The 15,677-nt window shown below is 40.6% G+C and overlaps 1 protein-coding gene across 2 annotated transcripts in view; it reads left to right on the top strand.

The window, feature by feature from the left end:
* Positions 1-15,677, top strand: part of GRAMD4 (GRAM domain containing 4) — a 109,668-nt gene that overhangs the window by 51,849 nt on the left and 42,142 nt on the right. For both annotated transcript variants that reach the window (XM_090042085.1, XM_090042086.1), the window contains exon 4: positions 12,350-12,470. In XM_090042085.1, the coding sequence (XP_089898211.1) occupies positions 12,350-12,470 (121 nt within the window). The remainder of the gene's footprint in view (positions 1-12,349; positions 12,471-15,677) is intronic.

The following is a 15,677-nucleotide window of genomic DNA, read 5'->3' on the forward strand; positions in this document are numbered from 1 at the left end:
TTTTGGCCACATTATCAGCCACATCTGGCAAAAAAAGCTGAATTCCAGTATAGTCAATTTTCTTTATATCGGTGCCGATCCGATATCGGACCGATGTATCAGTGCACCTCTCAAAGGCAGGGTAGTCTAGAGTAATGGGGAGAGTGGCAACAGAGACCACTTAACTAGATGTGTCCAAAGTGCAGGCACAAGGTTGAAATTTCATTCTGAAATAGCCCCTCTGACATGGGGGAAAGCTGAATTTGTTTTAAAAATGAAACCAAGGGTTACCTGTCTTGAGGCAACTACTCCCTAGTTTTGTGGTTTGCAAAATAAGAGTGTCAACATTTTTTTTTCTCCATATGCTTAATTACAGCCGTAATAAGATAGATGCTTGATCCCATGACTAACTTCATCCATGCAAGTAAACTCATTGAATTAAAGAAATCTGTTCACGTGTATAAAGCTACACATGGTGGTGCTCTCTCTCTTTGCAGGCTTTGGTCCCACTGTGTGTAATATAAAATTATCTGATAGCCTGGGAAGGGAGTAAAATCTTGCCTCATTCCCTATAATTTTTTTCCCTTTGTGATAATGATCTGCTTGCTGTGTGGTGACAGTAAAGTAAAATTGTGACTATTTGATTTTAGACAAATGGTATGTCTTTAGCGTACAGTAGTTTAACAGACATCACTTTGCAGCCAGCTGACTGGACACAACCAGAGTATTAATGGGATTGTTAGAAAAAAATGAGTTGCTGAATGAGGTTGTGTTGACCAGCAAGTCAAATGATTGTCTTGGCTCAAAAGTAAGCGTTACCAAATTGAGGCTATAGGCTGAACTAGAAAAAATGCAAATACTTTCTTGCCAGCAGAAAAGGACTTTTTAAAAAGCACACTGGTACTTTCAGGCAGCCCTAAATAGTAGTTGAAGGGCATTGCACCCCCATTGCTAGATTCTGCTGATTGGCAGCATCTTTCTCTGCTTGATTTTATCGTGAAGTAGCAGACTGCCAATCTGAGGAGTGCTTCCAGCTCTCCTTTAGGCATAGCAGCCAGGAAATGCTGAGAATTTTTGTTTTGTTTTGTTTTTTGTCTTTCTTTCCATCCTCCACAATACACCAGTATAAGGAAATCCTGCACTGCTAAGGGATGGAATTACTATGTTTACCCAAATCTAAGACAGCCCTGAATTAAAATGACCCCCAGTACTTAGATTCTAGACATGGAAACGGTTAACATTTTGTTATAATTTTCTATGTATAGAATGTAATTATTGGAGGCTTGTCTTTAATTCTCCTTTGGGGAGGTCATTTTAGAAATGAATAAATATGGTAGATATTTATCATCTAATAGAACTGGGGAGACCAAACTTTGATTACCTTAAAAACATCAATAAAAATCAGAAATCAAGAACTAACTAATGAACTTAGTCTTAGAAGGTGAGATATGAGGAAGGGAACCATTTTGGGATGTTCCCCATCATAACTTCTTCACTTTCCTGTCTTTTTGTTAATAGCTGCTGCCTGACCCTCCTCCCTCCTCTGGGGCATGAAGCATGGCATCAGCCCAGCCCAGTAGCAGCAGCTTCAGCTGGGCCCCAAAGCTGGGGCCAAAGCTGTCATACCACTGCTCCTGGTCTGGGCTGGGGCCATGATGGGTGCCCAGGCCAGAGCCTGCCAGAGCAGGGGGAGGGAGGAAGGGATGGACAGGCAGCAGTGGGGCAAGGTGTGGGGTGCAAGGGATAGAGGTCAAGCTGTTTGCTTTCTGGCCTCCCACCTGCTCTTCCTTTCCCCACTACAGTGATGGTATGGGGGACAAATTTTAAGTGACCCTCAAATAATTAGATTGTATACATGGCAAAGTAAAACAAAATAATACGTTTTCCAAGTATTAATTATTGGGGATGCATATTAAATTCAGGATAGTTTTAGATTTGGGTAAATAACTTATTTTTGACAAGATTATTTTTGACAAGCTGACAGGTTTGCTTATCAGCTTTTTGTAATCCTTTTGCACATGTTAAAGTAATACCATTTTAATTCTTGCTAGGGTTTTCTCCATTTGTTTGCTTTTGGAAAAGACGACCAATACAGGTATAGTTCCAAATGTTGATTGCAAACCTGTGCCTGCTAAGGTTTTAAGTAGTGCTGGACATAGAGAAATTGATAATACTTTCTTGAAAGTACTGCAGGTGTCATTAGGATTTTTAGGCAGGCTGGGTACCTTCTTACTGAAAACGGTGAGGAGAATAAACTGACTGAAGCATGACACCCAGGCAAATTCATGTTTGTATTTGAGATCAGCTTTGGAGTTCACAGGAAGCAAAAACAATATTGGGATGTGACATCAGGGACACTGAAAGAGGGCAAATTAGGTTGCAAAGAGAGTCATATCTAGCTTTAAAAAATTCTTAATGAAGAATGAGATGACAGCTTTTATCAGTTGTACAGTACCTTGTATGGTAAAGTATGAAGTAACTCTCAAGTAGACTGTCTGACTATTTCATATTTGCTGTACGACTGTGGACCAAAACTGGTCTGACAGTACTCCTTGAACTCTGGGAAGGAACAACTTGTCAGCAGGATTTTAAGGTGGGATTTGATAAATGGCTATAGTTAGAAGCACTGAAGTAAATGCAGTCAGAGTGAAGATTTGTCACTAGAAGCAATGCTGCTTTCTACCAATGAGCCAAAAATTCTGTCCTGAAAAAAACAAATTTTAGGTATAAGGAAGTGGAAAAAGCAAAGGGGCAGGGAAAGGAGGTGACTCACTGAACTGGCATGTGGCTTTGTTTTTGGTTTAAATGGGCAGGATAGTTATTTTTAGAAAGTGGCAGGGCATTTCCTTACATTAGCATTTCTGAAGTGAATTAATTTTGCATACAAGTGAACTATGCATCAGTTTGAGGTGGAGAAGAAGTGGCCTATATAGCCTCTCTCAAACAGGAGATTTATCCTTGCTTTCCATATTTTGACTTCATTTTGGTGTAGAAGAGGAATGAGAGAAGAAATGGAATGCATTTAAGGAGAGGAAAACAAGTTTTAATGCACTATACAAACAAACTTAATTTCTAGTGCATCTGTCCATAAATGCTTCCAGTTGCATTTATGGCCTAAAAATCTTATTTTCCTATTAAAACATTTGTTTCCTTCTTACTGTGTGAATGACCCATGCAGATGAAAGATGGACTAACTGCTCAAGAAAAATGATTAAGAAATGAGAATTTACAAAGGAAAGCTATTGATGTCTTTTTTACCATTGTGCTCTAGTACATTTGGAGCAGTCTTAGTGAAGCGAAAACAACACTTTCTTTGGCAGCAGGTTTGACTAGTTGTGAGGTGTCCCTTTGCATTTTGAAGAAGTGAAATAGCTTGGAGTTGATATGTAAATTGATAGAGAGGGGATGTCACTCGGAATAAGGAGCAACGATTTGCTGCATTTTCTTCTATCTGGATATATACAGGGAACACATTTTGAACTCCTGTTGTAGCCATTCTTAATATTTTTCCACATACTTGAAAGAAATTTATAAATCATGCTTCTTACCACTGAGTGGGAAGCAGTTAAATGTCACAAGTAGATGAATTATAATCATGCAGGAAGATGCTGACCTACCTTTTTTTGATTCTGCAGTGCTCGGATGTTCACCCACCTATTTCCTGTTTAAAAAATATGACACCTGAGACTAAAGTACATCATCAATGAGATGCTTCTTCTATAAACAAATACACATGAGTGAATCCTACGCTCAGGATATAAACTTTTTCTCATAACTCTCTTAAACAAACTTCAACTATATCAATTATCCTTATTTTAATGAATAAATTATAGTCCCACATCTTGTGTAAATGCTTTTGTAGGTTAAGTCTTGAGTTGCTTAAAAGTGTTAGGTTACATTTAAACCAAATAATCTAGGAAAGTGGTTTTGAATTTGGGTGAGTTAAAGGGAGAGAGGCATTCTAGACCATATATTGGAACTGTAACAATTGATATCATTTTCATGAAATAATATGTAACCCAGTATTGTTTCTTTCTGTGTTGCTTTATAGCAGTGTCTGCAGTGCTGGGGTCAGCAGTCTATGGCCCATGGGCTGGATCCAGCGTGTGGAGATTTTGTACCTGCCTTGGGACAGCCCATCGGATCAGTGGCATGGAGCTGTGCCGCTCCACAGCCCTCCATGCTGCTATTGTGCTTACCCTGGCTGCGGATCACTGGTGGCTTGAGCTCTACAAGGGCAATACAATTTAATGGCCTACAGCAGGCGGCTGGGTCACCGGCTCTGGCCAGGAGCGGCAAAAGGTTGCCAACCCCTGCAGTGGTGACTCAGGCAGGATGAGATTAAGGCATGCAATATTTTAGACTGTTCTGTGCATGCACAGAGCACTTAAGCAAGGTATATACTTAAATGTGGTACACCTGTGTCTATATATGTATTTAGGAATTTCTGCATTACTTTTTTTAAACTTTGCCAAGAAGTAGAAATTTTCTGCCCCAAGGGGTTTTAGTTCTAGTCAAACCTACATGACAGACAGCAGTGCAAGAGTAGAAAAACATATCTAATTTGGTTATAGAAAAGGGTCACACAGGATGATTTTATTAAAGTTTTAGGGAAGGACTTGCAGCAAGAGAAGGGCTTTTTGGTGCCAGGACTGTTTGTCATGTCCTGCAAAATCAAGAGTCATGGCTTTCCCAGTGATGATGAGGATTATTACTATGAATCAGAAATCTGAAGAAGAATCTTTTGAGTGTTGGTGTTCTCCGGTCTGCTTTTGCTGCAAGGACAGACATAAGTGTAAACTGGTGGTGCTCAACCTATGGCTGGTGGGCTGGATTCAGACCCCAAACTGACTAGATCTGGCCCACAACACGGGATTAGTGGCAAGCAGCTCAGCCCAAAGCATCTCCTTCTCTGCTCTCCACCATGCCACTGATTTTCCCTCTAGTCCCCCCTGCTCTTCTTTCCTTCCCTCCTCTAGGCAGGCACTGCTTATCTGAAGTAAACTCCCTTCCTCCCTTCTCTAGTGGAGGGGAATGGTGTCCTGGGGTGCAGCTGGATTGCAAGCACCTGTCCTGTTGCCTTAGAAAGGGTACCACTAGTGTAAATTGAATTCAGGACTTGAAAGAAATAAGCACTGGGGCTCCAAATTTTGAGGCAGCAGCTGGGTTGATAGAGGGGAATCACTAAAAAATGCCTGTGTTTGTTTAAATATGAGTCACTGTTAAGCTTGTGGCATTTTATGGAATCATTTAGCTAACTTGGGGCTGGGGCGATACAGGCCCTAAGGTGCATGGGTGACAGCTCAGAGGTCACAAGCTCAAGGCCAGAGCAGAAACACTCATGACACAGCCTGTCAGATTCTAGTGAATCTGCAAATTCACAAGGACATGAAAAAGGAAGGATCTGGCTAACTTTTGAGAGTGGTGGTGCTACGATTATGACTGGAACTTGGCTATACCTGTGAGATGAGCAAAGGAGGGGAAGGCACCTTGGAAATATTTTCAGGGTTTCCATAAAATGCTGAGGCCAATCCTACAAGTATATAGGGAGTGAGGAGTTCATTCCAAGCATAGAAACCAAACCTGAAAGCAAGCAAGAAACTGAGAGGTGAGAAAGAGATGAAAGGAATGGCTAGTGAAGAAATATAGCATCCTAGAATTTCTGGATTTTCAGTAGGCTTAGATTGTGGAACTGGTTCTTGGGTTGCTGCTTGAAAAAGAAAAGTTGTTACTTCCTTTGAAGAATAGGCAATAGGAGTGGACGATTGCTCTGTCCAAATGCTACTTTCCTGCCTCCAGGGCTAGGGACAGAAATTACACACAAACTGGTATAAATGATTGGAAACTGGTTCAAATTTGTAACACAACAGGGGTAGACACAGACATTTATACATAAACTGGTTTAAGTGATCAGAAACTTATTTAAACCTGTAATGGAACAGATGTTCAGTGCAAATAAACCAGTTTGAAAATGGCTGAAACCGCTTTGAGATGAACATGTTTGAGTGTAGTATCAGACTTAACTGATTTGGGTCAAATCGGTTTATGCAATTTCTGTCCCACTCCTGGCTGATTTAAGTTGAACAAGACACCCCCAGCATCCCAGCATGCTCTCTGGGCTGGGTGGAGCTCTGTTCTGCAGCATAACTGGCCCCTCCCCTCTGCTCTCTGGCTGCAGCTGTGGCAGAGACTTGCAGGCTGCTTTCCTTCCCCCCCTCCCCTCTGTCTTGCTGAGAGGTATCTGCATATTAGCTAGGAGACTACATGCTGGCTCTGGTATGTGCTGTGCTGTGCTGTGTCAAAGGCAGAATCAACAGGTAGCCGGTAAAGTCCCTCTACTGTTTTCTTAATGGGGTGATAAACATTGAGTTTGGGGTTAGACTAACCTGCAAAGATTGAATCAATTCAGGCTCAGGCTTTTTAAATGTCTGTCCCTAGCCCAGTTGTTCAGTGAACTGCTTTCAAAATGACTGAAACTGGTTTAAGATAAACCTGGATGGATGTAGTATCAGACTTCACTGATTTAGGTTAAATCAGTTTATTGAACTTCTGTCCCAGATTCCCTCCAGATTTAAGTGTCTTACTGCAGAACTGTCAAGCTGTTTGCTGTAGCAAAGCAGGGAGGCAGGCTCTACTGGCCTGGGTCACTACAGGCATGTGGCTGCATTTCTGGAATCAAAAGTGAATGTCTATTCACTTGCTTACTAGTTCAATCTACGCACCTTAGACTAACCTATGAAGACGGAATAGATTTAGTGTTAGGCTTTTTGACTGTTTGTACTCAGCTCAGTAGAGGAAGCACTTCACCTGTGGCACTAGGCAATAGGTGACAAGACAAGGATTTTGTTGGGAAGTCTGTAGTGATGTTCCTCCTCACCCTGGTGGGCTCATCTTGTTCAATATTGTGAATTTGAAAGTGAGAAGGAGCAGTAATGGTGCCTTTTGTAAGCTTGCATCCAGCAGAAAAGCAAAACTTCAATTTGAGTGAGCAGTTGGATTTACTTACTACTGAAGGGAGGAGAAAAACTGATCTCTACCTTTTGAATAGAAAGAATATCTGGACTTAATGATATAATGCCTCATCTAGCCATAGTTCTTTACACTTTTATGAAGATGGCCAGTATATCAGCACACCCACTTCATTTCAATAGTGTTGATTTTGCCCAGGATCACCACACCTGGAAATAAAACAAGCTTCTAGACAAATACTGGAATTAAAGCAGGTTTTTTGAAATTGCTGTCCAGTGCTCTGTGCCAGCAGTATGCCCCCAGGCCATATTGCATCATTCAAATCTTCATGGTTTATTATCATTGTTTGGGATAATGGCCTTGATTTTTCTATCATTATTGAAGAAACCAGTATAATCTTCTTGGCTTTAATCTCTGAATGATGCTGATGTTCTGTAAGCATTTCCATGGAGCTGAGCCTCTTGGAAAACTGTAAATGTTAGATTGCATTACTTCAGCATGCCTTGACACCTTTCCGTGCATGGTAACCACATAGGCACAGAGTGGTGACTCGCCTCTCTTCCTATTACTCCAGGACACTAGAACTTCTTAACCCGCTATGCCCTGGACTACTTTAGGCTGTGGGGCCACCTGCAAGTTTTCGATTCCATCAACATATACCAGCTATGTACTATTTAGCAGCTATGTGCAGGGTCCTATGTTCTCATCTGTCTCTAGAAAACTGTTCGCTAATAACATTTTTACTTCTGCTGAGGGAGGGAGAGGTATTGCCAGCAAGATTGAATATTGTTGTTAGTTTACAGCATCTGGCACTGCTCATGCTGCTGATGAGATCCAGTTTGAATGTATGTGACTGGGATTTAGCGTATCTTCAGTACCAGTTACGTAATATGCTTGAATTGAAACAGTATTTGGAGGTCATAGTGGGCTTTAAAATAATTAACACAGATGTAGAAGAACTATTTCTGTCTTGGGTATACTGGGAAACAGCAGTATTTAACTGTTTTAATGAGAGGATATAGTCACACTATTCGACTAGGCCTCCTCAGATTCGATATACTACAGGGTAAATACTGTACTGCTGTGGTAAACTTAAATCTCACTTTATAGGCTGTACCCCAGCTGTGCACTGGAAGGTGATATATGGTCATGTTCTTTTCCGTTAGCAGAACATGATGCTTGTACTTCTAGATTTTTATCAAGCAGTTCTACTACGTATATCATGCCAATTCTACTACGTATATCATGCCCAACTCAGTTGGTTTAATAAAAGACATCACGTCTACCAAAGAACCTTGCCTGCATTGTACCCTTTACAAAGTAATATATGATGCAGCTTTTGTTCTATGTCATTGGTGACGCATAGGGGTGCACGTAGGTGCATTTGAACCCCCCCCCCCCCCCCCCCCCCCCAGGTTGGTGGTGCATCCCCAGAGATTGGCAGATGCTGCTGGCAGCGCTTGTGGGCAGTTGCCGCTTGCCGACACCGCCGGTGGTGTCTGCAGGGGGTCACTGAGCGCCAGTCAACGCTCACTGCTGCTGACACCGCTGCAGCTGCCTGCAGGAGCACCCCACTTGCTGCTGCCATGTTCCCACTGCTGACACTGCTGCCACCACCTGCAGGCTGTCGCTGTGTCCCCCCGGCCTTGGGACGCACACAATGTTGATGTTCCATATTGAGAGAAACTTCTGCTTTACTGCACATTTTAGCAAGGAATTAGGAATTAAGGGCATTTTTACACATGCTGTGGGTTGCAGGGCTGGGTGCTTTAATTAACGAGCTGAGTTAATTAAAAGTGCCCACAAGTCACTGATGCACATGATGCAAGAAGGCTGCCGGAGCTCATCAATTTTCATGCTCCTGCAGACTCGATTAATCAAGTCTGCTCTGATGCACTGGATTTCCAGCACGTTGGAGCAGGCTCCGTGCACATTTGTAGGAACCCCTAGTTTACAGTCCTATGCTTTTCCTAGTTGGCAACATTGCATGTTGTTATTCAGACATTCAAGTCTTATTCAAAGTGCAGTACTGTTTTAGCTCTTTGACAGCTTAGGGAGTAAGATTTTAGTCGTCTAAATACATTGAGACTTCAGAGTCTATTTCTGTTTCCTCTTCATCAGATGGGGTGTAGTCACTCTTTTTTTGTCAGTGCCATCTGAACTGTAACCTCTTGAATTTTTAGGAAACTCTCTAAATGTTTTGGTTTTCTGGCATATTAATAAAATCCTGATTTATATAGCTGCCATGAAGTTCCAAATTGACTTTACCTATGGTATTTATGAAGAGATCAGTGAGGGATAAGATGTCTTGGGATAATTGAAGCACCAAACTTTAGTTTGGAATTTCATCTGGCATGCCAAATACCATTGCTGATCTGTTGTATGGGGTCTCTTGGGCTGAAATATGCCATCTTAACCTACTCTAAGCATAATTATTCTTTCCTTTATTGTTTTAGTCACTCTTTATAAATTGCTTTTCATTTTATTGATATAGCAGGACCAGTGATTGTAAAGAGTATAACAGAGGACCTCATTTTATTTTTTAAAATGTACATTGTTTTGCAGTTACCATGGATTTCAGAGCTGAAGTCTGCATTAGAGATCCAGTAAAGCTGTACTCTTCCACCTGTGTGTGTTCAGTTTTAATTAATCTTCTTTTGGGCTGGAAGGAATCCTTGAAAAGTTAAAGCCTGTGCTGAAATATGGCCTTTTTTTATATGAGGGGCCTGTTACGGTACTATGAAGTCAAATCCCAGCAGCAGGGGTTGCAGTTTAGATGCTAACTCCAGTCTGTCTGAGGGTACAGTAAATATCCAATCCATCCTGTGAAGCTCAGGAGTTGAGATGATGCCCAAAAGGTTTCCATGATAAAAGATTTTTATAGAAGCCTTCTTTAAGTAGTTCCAGGTCTCATCATCTGCAGCAGAGCTCTGAAATTTCGCCTTGGGTTGAGAGAAGTGCCTGTATGCTATGAAATTTGGTTAACATTTTGCCGGGTTTATAAATCAAAATTTCCCCCTTTCTTTCTTTTATGTATTGATATGTTTGCGAAGCAGCACATGCAGGACTGTACATGATTGAGAATGCCTGGGAACTGCCAGAAAAGCTCTAGCAGGGGAGTTAGGTTACCAGGTCAGGGATACAGGGGCTTTTTCGGAAGGTGTTTTTGTTGCAAGTATCTAGTTGGTTTAATAAAAGAGATCACCTGTACTACGAGTTCTGATTCAAGTTATCAAGTCATGCACTTGAGAGTTGGGATGCCATAAATATGGTGTTCATTATTTGTACCACCTTTTCATGATATATTGCAATTGTTTTCATTTAAACCATCAGGTTTTTTCCACAGAATTACTGTTTTCATTTTTTGCACAAAGGGGCAGAGAGAATGTGTCACAAAAACCACATTTTTGGCCTCTTCAGGTTTCAAATCCCTGATGTCTCAGTGGAATGGTAGATGGTGCAGTTAGTGAAAACAACAAAAGGCACTGGAGAAAAACAGCACTGTCTAAAACTTTTGTTATTTCTGAGACTTCTAGATGCCATTTGGTTGTTTTCTTGCATATTTGTACGTGGAAAGGGTGCTCCTTTATATTGTAATGCTTTTGAGAAATGCTCCTCCCACCTCCCCCCCTTGCCCCAGCAGTTCTCTCCAGCGGATCAGTTTTTAACTTTGCTGTCAGGCATCACTTAATACTTTTGCAGTATTTCACGTAAGTTATGACTAAACCTACTTTCCATCCTTTGCTCGTCAACTCTAGGATTTGTCTCTGAAAATTAGCCTACAGTAAAGCAGGCTATGAATTCTAAGGAACAGTAGCTGCTCCTAATTAAACTTGAATGCACCTTCGTAGTGGGCTTACACCAGACGTTCTGGAACAAGACTCTGTTGTTTTTAAGTGTCAACACATGGAGTTAATCAGGAATGGTTTCATGTATAAGATCACTCGTACACTCAGACTGTTATGTTTATTCATAGAAGAGATACAATACCTGCAGTAGCTTCAAAATTTTCCTCTCGTTGCCCTGTTTAATATGCCACAATTCGAATCTGGAGGAAATTCCATTAGGTGTTGGGGGGAAGGCAGGTAGCTCTTTCCATTCCTTTTTTTGGGAGATTGTTGACATGGCAATGATGTGTTTCTTGCAGTTATTGGTGGAATTGTATCAGTAACATAGCAATAAAAGGAACGGTGTCACATGTTTGGCCCCTTGGTTCGCTTTTTTCTCATTGGAAGGTTTCATTTTTAGGACGATAAGAGAAATGAGCTGTCATATTCCTCTGCCATGAAGTAATTATAATTGTATTTAATTTTTAAATGTACTTGCAATTTAAAGAATTACACAATTGGCTAAAACTTGCAAGAAAGGGCTGTGACTTATCGCAGAGTATTTACTAGATGACAGGACATAGTCCACAAGTGTGTGTTCTTTGTTACTATGAAATTCAAGTTTTTGCAGTGGTAAAAGAATTAGCCAGTTCCCTTTGTTTTGTTTGCTTGTAAGCTTGACACACACTACTGTTGTTCTGATTTTTAATGTCAAGGCAGTTTAAAAATTCATGACATGCATGCACGCGTGCGCAGAGTAACTTTAATTTTTTAAAATTTTAATGAGTTCCTATCTTTTTTCATCATGCCTTTGTGCACCTGTTCTGAAAGATGTGCTGACAGTGACACTGAACCCTTTTGCATTCTAGCCTAATGTGGAGTTCTGAAAACAGATACTACCCGTGAACTCTCTAACAAAAAAAGAAAGGCAAGATTAATTAGCCATTAAATAGGCTTTGCATTGGTTGCGCTATTTGAGTTAGCTCAATATGTGTGTATTAATAAGACTGAAATTATTACTGTAAAAATATAACCTATAGCCTGGGTACAATTAGCTTGAACTACAAAGTTTATAAATTTCCCTGAATTCAAAGGTGTTTCATACTAGTACTGTTTATGTGTCCCCATTTTAAAGGGGAAATAGAGTTCCTCTATGTTTCTTGTACTATATAGTGATGTAAGGAACACTTTTTCTGTAACTAGAAAAGTTTACCTATTTTGGGGATGAAGTCTATTGTAGATTGTAACACTCAAGCCTTTATTTGATATAATAAATATAGAAATACTTATCCATACATGCTATTGTGCTATTTTTATCTTTTCAATAATTCCTTACTGAATGTCATGCTGGTATAGTTTATGTGGGTGCATTTGGGGAGGAATAGAAAGATTTATTTTCATGAGGAGCAGATAACTTCCACTGGATATAATATACTATGTAATTACTTGATCTTTGTCTGTGCAAATTTCCGGAAGACAAGGTCCAATTAATTGCTCCCTTGTTAGTGTAATTTTCTTTTTTAACTTGTAGCACTAAAAGATAACTAAATATTTTCCCCTCCCCTTCTTAACAGAGGAGGAGCTCAGAAAGTTGAGAGAAGAAACAAATGTTGAAACATTAAAACAAGAACTAGAGAAAGAGCGGCAGAGGAGATTGGAACTAGAACAAAAAATCAGTGATGTACTTAAGGCAAGGTAAGAGAAATCCTTTATAACAGCTAAGGTCTGTAAGGTATGCGTGCACAGGGTTAACTGAAGATAGCCCTCATGCAGAAGCGGCAAAATTTAGCTTGGTGTGATACTTGAACAAATTTAACATTGCTGAGAAGCAGAGCTTATTAGCCTGGGCTTAACATTTTTATTAAATGAGCTTTGTAGATGCTGGTTTTGGAGGACAAAGAGCTATTTATTTTGGGTATCCCTGCATAGCGCCTACCTTGTGCCATGTAGACCCTGGTACGTATGCTAATATAGTCAAAGCTAAGTTGGGGTGGATCCATAGGCAAAGCGTAGGAGGGGCAGGGGGGGCACATGCCCCCTCCCCGAGATTGGCCACTGCCACCGGTTTCTGCGGGGGGCTGCCACTTACCGCCCCGCCTTCCTCCCCTCTCATTGGTGTCTGTGGGCGGTTCCCGCTTGCCGCCAATGCTGCCACCTATAAATGTCTCAGGAGGCACCAGTCGTTTATGGGTGGATCTCAAAAGATCATCTTGTTCTTCCTCTTGCTGCAAAGGCAAGACCATCAAGACCACTCTTTGCACATGTTTCATACCTCCTCTTAAATCTCCAGAGATGAGATTCCATACTTCCCCTAAGAAATCTATTCTTGGTTTTAAGTATTCTTAGATAAGTTAGCATGTTTGTGGCTTGGTTCCCCCCTTCCAGTGCTTAACCTAAATCTCTCATGTTGCAGTTGCAAGACCCTGTGGAGTACAGTTGCTTTGCAGCTGCTCTTTACTTGTTCCAAGGCTGTTATGTCACAACACAGTATTTACTTCTATACACTAAAAAAACCCAGTTCTTTCAATATTTTCTTTTTTTAATGGGGCACATTTTCTACACCTCTGAACATTCCTTTTCCTCTCCTGTGGACTCCCTCCAATTGCTTCCATCTTCCTTGAAACGTGGTGCCCAAGCTACACACAATGCTCTAGCTGAGGCCACACCAGCACTAAGTGGAATTAAATTACATTAGCTGTTGCTTCTAATAAACTGAAGAACCCATTGAGAAGCTGTGTACTTTAGATAGATGTTTTATAGATGGATCAAATTGCCTTAAACTTGGTTTATGGGGTGTGGGAAAATACTGAGCTCCTAGAATCTCTTGCTACAAGACATGTTTTCCAACCTTTGTGAGCCCACTTCACTTCTCAATGTCAATCTTGAACTGTGCATGCCAGAATATCTCAGTTTCCCAGAGCAGCCACACCACTGCCAGATAAAGGCAATATGTTTTTTCCCTCCACAAAGATTCCACTATCCCCATACTAACCCTTTTAGTCCTTGAGACAAGTGTAATGAGGTGTCTGTGATCCTTATGTTTCTTTTGGGCTCCTCCCCCCCTTATAATTAATAGACAATCAGGGATGAATGTAGTCTGCTTCAGTAATATTTAATCTATAAAGTGACACCAGGGATATCGGTATATCCTGCTGTTAATTATAAAGAAATATTAGGCTGTTTATTTAAATGCTGAACGTTTTAGTTAATGCCTTCAAATACTTTTCTGCAAATGCAAAAAAGTCACTCATCCTTCTGCACAAATGTGACTAATTAAACTAATCGTCTTGTTGAATACCAAGGAAGAAAGATGTGGTGGTGGTTATGTTGTTGAGAGGTGATCATATAGCAGTGAAATAGGAATGATGAAAGTAATTAGATAAATGCAGAAATTGCAGTTAGAATGCAATGAAGGGATAGGATGGTTAAGGGGACTGTCTTCCTCTTCTGGACTTCTAATTATTCTGACTTAGCAAGTCTGCTTCCCCCCACCAACATGCATTGCTTATAAAGTAAGTGTTCGAGAATGCTGTTGCACTAGGCACAGGCTTTTCTGCAGGGATGGTCTGGGACTACTCAGGGCTTTGTGACAGCAGCTGAGGCTCATGGCAGTTCGCCAGTGGTATAGTGTCTAAATTATTTGAAATGGGCATTTGAATGAACAGCATTTTTTATCTAGTGAGAATTGCAGGCTCATTGCCGTATTTTAGAAAGAAAAAGGATAATTATTGCAGTGGTGTCCGTGATTTTTAGTCTTTTATTTTTCATTATAAAACTACTTCTTTAGTTTTTTAATTTGGCTCAGTTTGATATTCTGTCTTCACTTCTGGTTTAAAAAATGTGGATTTTTTTCAGAGAGATAGAGATATATCTATATATAGATATATATATTTAATTTACCATAATGGAGGTGCCTTCTATAAAAGGGACACATTCTGAAGGCATTTTTGCACAGGCTGCACTTTTTCCCTTACCTCTACCTCATTTCCATTTTTATGTGCTGCTTCTCACCACCTCCGGTTCTTGGCAAAGCTTGGCTGTCACATTTTGTGCTGTCATGTATGATGCTTTTGGTTGGGGATTTCTGGTCATGGCTGATTTGGTCCATTTGGCCTTTGGAATTGCCATGGAGACGTGGCATTCCCCCCTATATGATCCAAGTAGGCTCAGTCTGTTCAGTGAATCTGAGCCCCTGCCAGGTTGGTTAGTGAGAAACCAGGACCCGTCACATTCTTGCTTGGCCCTCTTGCCTGCCAGTTCAGAATGCTGATTGCTGAGACACCCAGTTGGCTGCACTTCATGTCTCTCTTATTTATAACATGGCAGAGTTATTGGCAGGTTGCATTTACAGTACTTACCCCTGAGACTTCTTTATCTAGTTTGAAACTTTTTATATCCCACTAACGTCGTTCATATGATTCTATGACTCTGTACAGCTTTGTTGATGAAATCTGAGTGCTTTCCTTGACTTCTGTTATCAAAGAAGTCATAAGCATATAACTCCTAGATGGGAAAAATGCAGATGAATATAAAAATGTGTCTGACTTCAAGCAGGCTGAAAAAGAAGTTAATATTTATGTAACTGTAGATTTTCTGCTTCATAGAAGAATTTAAACAAATAGGAAAAATCACTTTCTTATGTGTAGATTTTATGGCAAGAGTACACTGAGTTCAAAACACTTTACTTGCCGTCATTCAATTGTGTAGATTTGCACCTTACAGACTGACTAAATCAGGAATGCATAAGCTTTTGTAACCAGCTTTCTCAGTTGGATGTTGAGAAGGGATCTTTAGAAGAGTCTGTCTGAGAAGTATGTAGGGAGGAGGCTGCTAACTACTCTCAGAAAATACTTTGGTTCAGTACATCTTAACCCTTGCACAATATTTTTGAGAAATGTATTA

The sequence above is a fragment of the Crocodylus siamensis genome, chromosome 4 (genome assembly GCF_052110815.1).
Source record: "Crocodylus siamensis isolate JL-2025a chromosome 4, ASM5211081v1, whole genome shotgun sequence".
NCBI classification, from domain to species: domain Eukaryota; kingdom Metazoa; phylum Chordata; order Crocodylia; family Crocodylidae; genus Crocodylus; species Crocodylus siamensis.